At 38.9% G+C, this 9,931-nt stretch overlaps 1 protein-coding gene across 3 annotated transcripts; it reads right to left on the bottom strand.

Moving 5' to 3' along the window:
- Window positions 1-3,213: 3,213 nt before the first annotated feature.
- On the bottom strand, window positions 3,214-9,170 carry eloal (elongin A, like). 3 transcript variants are annotated; one of them, XM_085428578.1, is made up of 11 exons: window positions 9,043-9,170; window positions 8,054-8,110; window positions 7,847-7,959; window positions 6,958-7,765; window positions 6,779-6,878; window positions 6,527-6,703; window positions 6,343-6,440; window positions 4,588-4,846; window positions 4,310-4,424; window positions 3,635-3,738; window positions 3,214-3,459 (listed from the first exon to the last, which is right to left on the bottom strand). In XM_085428578.1, exons 1-11 carry the CDS (start codon window positions 9,118-9,120, stop codon window positions 3,398-3,400), a joined length of 1,971 nt encoding a protein of 656 aa, XP_085284704.1. In that variant the 5' UTR covers window positions 9,121-9,170; the 3' UTR covers window positions 3,214-3,397. The 3 variants fall into 3 exon arrangements, with proteins under 3 accessions (XP_085284704.1, XP_085284706.1, XP_085284705.1); XM_085428580.1 differs by having other exon boundaries at window positions 4,666-4,846; XM_085428579.1 differs by having other exon boundaries at window positions 6,779-6,875.
- Between the last annotated feature and the right edge of the window lie 761 nt (window positions 9,171-9,931).

The following is a 9,931-nucleotide window of genomic DNA, read 5'->3' as shown; positions in this document are numbered from 1 at the left end:
TATAAAACGTCATTGTTTAATCGGACATTTATGTATCTGTCTGTGCCACATGCACTCTCCCACAACATTACAGAGGCTTGCTTTTAAAACTCGCCCTGGTAAAAAGTCAGATGGTCCCTTTTATCTTTAGCCCGGAGACCATCATCTATAATTTCCAAAAATTTTCCTTAAATATAGATTCATCAGAAACCACAAGAGATTTCCACTTTGCCTCAGTCCATCTTACATGAGCTTGTACCCAGAAAAAGTTACAGCATTTTTTTTTCTGTTGTGTTTTTTTTAACTAAACTGTGGCACCTTTAGCAAGAAAAATCCTGGTCTCCTCCTGACTCCTATTGTTAGCCGATTTCTTTTTCTTTTTAGATTTGTTACATTTATAGTGTAACAATGCCAGGGGCAGAGTGGCAAGAAGGAAAGCGAAGAGCAAAACAAAAACAAACGAAACTTTACTTGTAATTCTGTTTTTCTCAGAATCTCCAAGTTTTAACTTGATTTTATGGTTGCAGAGACAAACTGTGTTTTCTGACAGTGGTTTTCAAAAGTGTTGCTGAGCTCATGCAGAAAATTTCACTTCTGTTATTAATGAAGCGCCACCCGAGAGCACCAAAAGTAACTGAGTTTTTCAGCATTTTCCGCTGTATGCAGAAATACCTTCACATGGCTGTCTAACCAGTCTGCATGGTTGTTTGTTTTGCCATGGCCACTGTGCACAGTGTTCTAATTGTCAAATACCAGGTACTTATGCAACCACATACTGGGAAAGTCCTCCATTACATCTTTATCAACTGCAGCTGCACAACATCTACTTTGAGATGCCCCTGTGCAACTTTTAAGACATGCAGACTGAAAAATGTATAAAAAAACATAGATCATAATATTGGATAGCATTATTCACAGACTGTATTATTAAAAAGCAGTTACCTTCTTCATGTCACCGCAAGTCACTGCTCCATAAAGAGACATCTGGGATTTATACTCTAAACACTTTGCAGCCTTAAAACAAATATCTAAATTTGTCACACTGGGCAGATGTTTATACAACCCCAATTCCAAAAGTGCTGGGATACTATGTAAAATGTAAATAAAATTGGAGGGCAACTGATTGTTGTATTCACAATAGGGCATAGAAAAATCTTTACACGGAGACATTTTTATACTATTTTGTAAAAAAAAAAAAAAAAGGTAGCTTATTTTGAAATTGTTGACAGCAAAAAAAGAAAAAAGTTTATTTCTTAGAAATAAAACAATATTCTCGTTTTATATTTTCTGTGTTCTGTTGAGAATAAAATGTGGTTTTGTGAGATCTGCAAATCATCGCATTCCAGGTTTTTTTTTTCCCCCCATATTTCACACAGTATACAAACTTTTGGAATTGTGGTTGTACTTGCTGTATTTTGTCATTTTGTACTTTTGGAGGTGTGACACTTAATGCACTGACTTTGGCAACTCCCACTCTTAAATGTATTGTCTCTGTAAAGCACTTTGAATCACCTTGTTGTTGAATTGTGCTATACAAATAAACTTGCCTTGCCTTGCCCAATAGGATATAAACCCTGTTCAACCAATTACCCACTGACAGCTATATACCTGGTCTAGGTCAACTACAATGGCTTTGTGCACTTTGACTTTGATGAAGATGCAGAAACATTAACAGTTTGTTTGCACAAGTGTGAATCATTGTGCTGCAGCCATCTTTTGCCCTCTGCTACTTCGCCGAGGTCAGACTTGAGGAATGTGCGGAGTACGACAAATAATCCCTTGATTATATCCTTCTAAGGGTCAGCATCAGCTCCATTTGTCTTATTTATTTGGTCCTCTTGTGGAAGGACTGCTTCATTAACCCTCAGAGTTTCCGTTTGTTCCGTTCTCTGCCAAGATGATGGTAAATGGTAAATGGCCTGCATTTGTATAGCGCTTTTCTAGTCCATAGGACCCCAAAGCACTTTACACTACATTCAGTCATTCACCCATTCACACGCACATTCACACACTGGCGATAGCAAGCTACATTGTAGCCACAGCTGCCCTGGGGCGCACTGACACACTGCTTCTATAAAGTCCAGGTTCTGGGGACGTAAATTCCTGACTCAGTGCTCCATTGTGTGTTTTTGTATCCAGGTATGCTTTCACCGTATTGGCAGTATGTTTGGGATCATTGGTCGTGGTGGATCACAATCTGCACTTTGTTGTGATGAAAATTTCATCCTTGACAAGATCCAACACCACTGGCTGAAATGCAACCCTGAACCAAGATAGATCCTCCACCTTGTTTTACAGAGGACTGTAGTAACTGTCGTACCTCTTTGACCTCCGTATATACTGACCATTTAATCCAAAAGTTTCACATTTGCACTCACCATAAGACCTGTTGCAGTCCAATTCTTGACTTTTCTCCCCATCTCCCTTTCTTAATGACTTCTTGACAGACACCCTTTGCACAGACATGCCTAGTGAGGCTTCAGTAAACAGATGAATCAAACTGAAGGGCCATCTTCCATCTGTCCAGTATCCTGTGTGTTTTATAAGAACGCCATGCAGTGATATACCACATTTTCAGCAAAGAATATTTTGGAAACCTTTGCTTGTGCATAAATACCATTTTCCCCCATCACACTCATCTTTGGATTTTTTGCAGATTTGACCAAAGAAAAGTGCCTCAAGACCCAAATTAAAACTGTTATGTGCAGGCACAACATTGGTTCATCCCATGAGTTTTCTGCCTTTTTTGTAACTGGATGAGTCACAGGTCAGCGTTAAGTGATTTAGACAAAACATTCCTCTGAAAGTGGTTACTGGATTCAAAATGAGCAAAGAAAGCAGCCATTATTTTTGTCTGTTGAAATGGCTTCTGTCAACTATTGCTCAAGACCACTTTAAAAGAAAAAAAAAAAAAAACTAGAACAGAGTCCAGCTTTAGCTCTTTGGAGCAAAATATTAATAAATCAGGGATATCTCAAGACTGCACAGTACCGCACATAAAGTTGACACGTTTGCTACATTTGGATTCAGTTTTGAATTTATAGTCCTGCAAGAGCTGAGAGATATGATATCAGTAATGTCAAAATGCCCATATAATATGACTATGAACTCTCCAATTTCAAAAGAGAAAAATATTTAACAAAATATCCTCTAGAGGGCACCAAATGCCATTAAATGGATGACCTTGTTCCCCTTAAAGAACAGAGACAAAATCAAAGCCAAGTAAATTTGCTGACTTCATGGCCCATTTAATAGTGAAGACAACTTGCAGAAAAGAAACATGGCACTGCCTGATCACAGTACATATAGACAAGCAACACAGAATAATCTAAAGTGAACACAGGCTTATTACTGCCCAGAGTTAATCATTGATCGAGTTCATGTTGTGCACATCCACACCGTAGCATTGTATAAACACTTATCTACGTCCGAGCTGTTTCTTAAATGCCTTCAAGGACTTCGCCATCATTGGAGCCACTCCTGTGAGAACAAAGAAAAGTATAAATCATCAGGTAAAATGATGTCAGGATTACTATGCACATGGCACATGTATTCATTTAACCTCCAGCCTGATGATCAGTGAAAAATATGCATAAAAGAAACAACTGAAGCAATCAATCTGGGAGGCTTGGAAAGCCATAAACTACCAGCTCACTTGTTTTTTTGCGCGCGTCCTGTGTTCCGCTTCCCCCTGAACTGGTGCTGCTGGGCCTGCTGGGCTCATAACTCTGCTTCGATCGATTGTCCTGAATCTTGACACTGAACAGAGGAAATAAACTGAACTATTTAAAAGAGTAAAAAAAAAAACAAAAAAACAATGCAGATGAAACTACAAAATTAGTGTCCATCTACCTCCAAAGATCGGTGTTACACACTGCTGGTGAGCACATCCCATGTTGCAACAACTCACAACAAAAGCACCCAAGGCTCTCTACAACTAGAATAAAACCAGTTTATCCAGCACATTGCTCTAATTCCTGTGTTTAGCCAAGCTCACCCAAAAAGCATTTCGCCCACTGTTATCACATGAATCTCTGATGGGTTATGACCCCGCTAAGCTGCTCTTGTTTAGTGATCACGTTGTGGTTAAGGGCTATTATGTGGAAAAGGAACAGAACGAGCCAGGTGTCCACACTTTGCCAAAGATAAACAGATGCATATAAATCCCCCAGAAAAGCTCTTTTATGGGCTTTTTGTTCGTGTACTTAATATTGAGACCAATAATATAAATGTCATGAATATATAAACATTAGAAAAATATGCTCTAATGTGATTTTACGAAAACCTGGTCAGAAGATGTATCATCTGTATGTAGGAGGCTGAAACCCACCTGCTCCTGGGCTGATGAGGCTGCTGAACAGCAGTTCCATGAATTTCCTGCTGAATTCGCACATCTCTCGGTGGCTTGGCAACCGTGTGAATAAATGCCATCTTCACCTGCCGACCTAAGAGATGCCAAAAAAAAAGAAAAAAAAAAAAAAGGTCTAATGAAAGCCAGTATACAAAACAAACCTCACTAGAGACTACTTTTCTTCTACTTTTTACAAATTTCAGAGTTTTAATTCATACAGAACTTCTGGATGAATATCAATCAATAAAATGTCTTACATCGACCATATGGCTGTTTTATTTCTGAATTATCACCAGTAGGAATGACCCGAGTTGCATTCAGTGTAGAGCAGTCACCTTTGGGTTTCTGAGATTGTGCTGAGACAATAGTTTTTGTCAGTCTTTTCAGTTTCCTTTCTCTCTCTTCAGATAGCCTGATGTACATCTCTTTCCATGATTCATACTCTTGAAGTTTGGAGTCTTTGAAGTCTCTCTGACAATGTTTGCCCCATAAATGGTCTGTCACGCCGACATAGATCTGCAAAATTAATGAATGGGGGAGGGAAAAAATTAAGATATTTGTAGTACAGTAAGAGTACCACGACAGATGTTTACACAATTACATTGGAATAATTAATAGATGGGCATTAATTTTGTAAATAACTTCACATAAATACCTTGACCTTATTAAATTATAATATACCACAGTATACACAGTATATTTCAGTGTATTTCTAATTAGGCAGCTCATTCTCTCTCAACAATACTTTAAAGATAAGAAGCATTTTGGGGTCAATTTGAAAGAACGGCAGATGTGAAATTGACAAAACAACATTTGTCACAATCACGTCTCCAAGTCCTTTTTTTGTCCAGGCCTTGAAGACCTTGTGGCCAAACCAAATTTTAATGAATTGTTAACATGACCCCAAATCTACACCCCTACAAAGTTTTATTAGAAATCACTTAGAATATTTCAAGCTATTGTGTTTACAGTATTACACAAACACGCTATGAAAAATATAACCTCCTTGGAGGAGACAACATCCTCTACATACTTTGTAACCAAACAAAACAAAATAAATAAAGCATAATGAGGTCAGAAGGTTAGGTTATTCAAATAAACATTGTTCTGCATGACGTGCGCAGTCTAAAAGTTTGAATGTGGCTCGATCATCGATGCCAAGTGTGGGAGCCCTCTCACAAAGATGCACTTTCCATTGGCACGCAAGTTTAGACTTCTCTGTTGACTGAAGGTGTACACCTTATTAGCCAAAGCCCAGAGAAGACACATAGGCAGTATCAAAAACATGTTGAATCTTGCCTATATGAAAAAGATCATCTGTTGTACTGATAGCCAAGGAGGACGACTGAAAAAAAACTTTGACTAGAGGATCAAAAAACTAATTTGGAAGAATTTGTGTAACTGTCCTTTCATATAAAATATAAACCGATTGCCCAATTTCACAATCCCAGCTCATGGGTATTCTGCTTTTCTCCAATTTCACATTATTGTAGGGTCCATTTCTCTAAACAAACATAAGATGTAAAAATGGGAACTTTAATTGTGCACTTCTCACCTTTTGATACCAGATAGACTGAAAAGTATTTAATAAATTAATAACCAACCAGGAAGTATAATGAAAATCAAAGTTCCTCACAGCCCTGCCTCAAGTAGTGCAGTTAAAAATGCTAACCTTTTAAATCCAGATTTATATTTGTGTACTTATCATTAGATCATTATCATAAAAATTATATCCACAAATATTCAGGTTATGTGGTAGATCACCTGACTCCTATTGGGTAAATATTTGCTTTTTTTGGGAAAGGGGCATGAAACTCTTAAAACTGATTTCTTAATCCATATCACAAACAGTAATGATTAGGTGGTTAAGGAAAAGCAGATAAACAAGGCTTTCAACCCAGATTTACAGGTACAAACTGGGAGGAGTAAACCCACTGCTGGTCAGGTAGACCTATTAAAGTGGCCACAAGGTTTTGTTCTGCACTAAACATGTTGGCGTGTCACTTTCTTACTGGGTTACATTCTTCGATGCGTAGCAGCTGCTCTGGGGTACACTTCTCCAACACAGGCTCGAGGATTTCAAACGGGACCCCGCCAGTTTCATAAAGCACTAAGAAGAGATGCCTGCACCTAATTATTAAATCAGACATAAACCAACAGAGCCTAGGAAAAAATGTCTTCCTGGGCTTCACTCACAGTTAATGTTGTTCTGGAGGGTGCGGATACACTGCTGGTACAAGCTCAGCATGGCTGGGAGAAAAACGGTCTTGGCACCAGAGTACACCTGCATCTTCCTGTTGAGACGCTGGCCGGTGAAGACTGCAGACTCCTCAGAGACGTCACAGAAATCAGGCTCCACAGGCTCCTTCTCCACTTTAAAACGAAAGCAGAGGTGTCAAGAGCCAAATGATAAAGCTGAAAATACACCTGCATTTACTGAACGTGTACCTTTCCTTTCATAGTAGTCAAAGCTGGAGGGCTTGTCACATTCAGGTAAAGCAGCAGGCAAAGGAATGTTCATCAGGTGCATTACAGGCTCCAGAAACTTCTATAAATAATGAGGCATTGTTAATCAGCATCAGCAAGTTGGCCTTTTCTCCGTAAGCAAAGATTCTTGACAAATATACCTGTTTTGGGGCCAACTCCATATTTTTAATTACAGGATCTTTTATTTGTTGCTCACTGGGAATCATCTTGGGTTTTTTGGGCGGCTTTCTCATTCCAGATCGCTCCTTTCTCTTGTAAACAGTCATATCATAGTTCAAGTAGGACTCAAAAGACATAGAGGGCTCCTCTGGATCACTTTTAGTCTCATTCGTTTTCGCCTTCTTGTGTTTTGAATGTTCCCTTTCAGACTCCAGCGAAGTTATATGCTTTGTTTTTCTCTTTTGGGCGTCGGAGCTTCTCAACATTCCTGACATTCTGTCATCCTCCTTGCCTCCCCTCGACTCTTTCGAAAGCTTTGATTTTGTGTTCTTCTCCCTGTCTGACCCGAACCTCCCACTCTCAGAGGCACTTTTACATTTCTCTCTGGAATCAGATCTGGATCTTTGTTGGCTTTCCTTCAAGTTTTTGTTTCCGAGCAGACGATCGCAGTCTCCAGGTTTTCGGTCGCTCCGATCCTTTTTCTTCTTCTTGTCCATTTTGTCCTTCTGTGTCAACACGTCGTGCCGGGAGACGTACTGGTTTTCTGGACTTTTCTCACAGTCTGTTTTTCTTTTCCGTCCCTCACATTGTCCTTTCTGTGAATCCATTTTCCTTTTCCCTGTTTTAAAGTTGCCGTCATCTGAAGAATCACTATTCTTACTGTGATGAGATGTTAGAAGATTATTGTTCACATCTTCCATTTCCAAATTTCCATTATTTGGACTGCTTTGATCATCTAGTTTGTCTTTCACAGAAAGGCTCTCAGAGAAAGTCCCATCTTCTCCACGGCTGCGGAGAATGAAAATTCAAGATTAAGCCGCTAAACACATAAAATTAAGAAGCAATGTTTTATTGTTAAATGCACTTTACCTTGTGGATTCTTTGGAGAGCAGCTTTTTCCAACCTTTTACTAGAGACTTTGCTAATTCTCCAGCCTGTTCATGTCTGCGTAAGGAGTTAACAGTTTTGCCAATTCCAGTCTCCTAATTGATGATCAGACCATTATCAGGGGAATAAAAATGAAAATCAACCACAATGTACATCAACAAAAAAACAGTCTGTGAATAAGAGACTCACGGCAAGAACATCTAAAGTGATATCCAGATCCTTGAGTTTCTGCAAGATTTTTAGAACCTGGAAAGAGTGACAAGCATATTATCCCCACTGCCTGCAGCCATGCTGTGGTGCATTTCATAATGTTCAAGCATTTTTGTCAACATAAAGGTGATTCGATTGATTGTTTTTGGTTAAAAAGTACCTAGAATGGGACCTCTGTCAAAGATAAACTGACTTGCCAAATATGGCAGTCCTGGTTTTGGATTGCCACAGTAGCTGACTGTGCATTTTAGAGCAGAACCTATGTATGGGGACCTTACACACCCACTTAGACTGCTCCTTTTACCCTGAACTATAAATGGATATAGCCGTGGCTGGCTGATGGGAGGTGGTAGTAGTAGTAGTAGCACCAGCTTATGTCTTTAAAGCTAAATTGGTCATTTACAGATTTTGCGTGTAAATTCCTCAACTGAAAATTGATCCACGGGATACAAAGACGATATGAGAAGGCTTATACGGCACAGGCGGTTAAAGTTGCCTGCAGTGCACTGATGATGGACAGCAGCCATAAGCTGAACAACTGCAGGAGCTGCCATTTTTAGCAGCAGCCAAGCGCCTCCAGTTTAAACAGCCTGACCCTCCACACACACACACACACACACACACACACACACACACACACCAAATCAAAGGATTTTCAGTGCTGTGTGAAAGCGGCAGGGAAACACTGCCAGCTCAGCTTCTGTTCACACATATACTAATACAAAATATATACAAAAACAAAAATCAAATTGAGCTTCATAATTTTCATTAAGGGAACAAAGTCATTTTTTAAATAGCGCCCGATGTGGCAGCAGGTGTTGTGAGCCAATGATTAGACAAAGCCATGACTAAAGCAGGTGGGATTTGTTCAGCCGGTAATGAAACAGCGGTGAAATAATTCTTCAAAACTTTCCGGGTTTTTGGGATTAGAAAAACGTTTTAAACCGTTTAAATCAAACGATAACTACCGTAGCAGGATCTGCTTTGTCTGAGAGCTGACGTTTGAGCCTCATGATTTTCTTCACCACATCAGAGCTGCTGGCCATCACGGTGACTCACGTGAAGCCGTCTACACACAGCGGGCAGCGCGCGCTCGTTGATGACACTATTATAGTAATGGGCGGAACTAGTGACAAATGATATAATGGTATGTGAGGTGTGGCTTTTAAAATGATGCCACTAATGCTGGATCATCTTAAGCCTATTGTTTAAAGAGCTGCTTCTTAAAGCATTTACTGGGAGGGGGGTCCTATAATTACAACAATTTATAATAAATACGTGTATATGAACCGGTAACATATAGTGCTTCTTGAGAATATTATTGCTATGGGACCTTTTACTGTGTGGGTCTTACAATCAGAGGTGCCCACGGGCTATCGTGGAGATTTGGTACTGACTGAATTAAATTAAAATTGACTTAACTCAATTTTGGTCATTTGCAGGCGCCTATCTGGAAGCTGTTGGCCTTTTGAACACACGTGTAAGGCCAATAAAATGGATATAGCACCCTTCAAATCAGCAAACAGCAATAATCCATGCTGGTGTGATTTAAAAAAGTGAAGGTTTTGTATCTATAAACAGGTTAGTTTTGAAAAAATAATTTATTTGATTCAGAACAATTCAATTCAAGTCAGTTTTATTCATATAATGCCAAATCACAACAATCCCCTCAAGTCACTTTATACTGTAAAGTTAAGACCTGACAAGAGAAAGTCCCCACAATTACATGCTGATGTTTTAATGAGTATTTAATAATAATAATAATAATTATTATTATTATTATTATTATTATTATTATTATTATTATTATTATTATTATTATTATTATTATTATTATTCTCAAGCTGCAGAATTCAC

The sequence above is a fragment of the Rhamphochromis longiceps genome, linkage group LG13, assembly GCF_057381845.1.
Source record: "Rhamphochromis longiceps isolate RC_006_pf linkage group LG13, R_longiceps_female_GT1.1, whole genome shotgun sequence".
Taxonomy (NCBI): domain Eukaryota; kingdom Metazoa; phylum Chordata; class Actinopteri; order Cichliformes; family Cichlidae; genus Rhamphochromis; species Rhamphochromis longiceps.
Note: the sequence above shows the minus strand (reverse complement) of the source record. Positions and strands in the feature narration are given on the sequence as shown.

Coding starts and splice junctions, on each gene's coding strand:
- eloal (XM_085428578.1), bottom strand. CDS start 9,120: ATGGCCAGCAGCTCTGATGTGGTGAAGAAAATCATGAGGCTCAAACGT. Junction 6,879..6,957: donor TGGAGTTGGCCCCAAAACAG/GTATATTTGTCA, acceptor CATTATTTATAG/AAGTTTCTGGAGCCTGTAAT. Junction 3,739..4,309: donor CCTCATCAGCCCAGGAGCAG/GTGGGTTTCAGC, acceptor TCCTCTGTTCAG/TGTCAAGATTCAGGACAATC.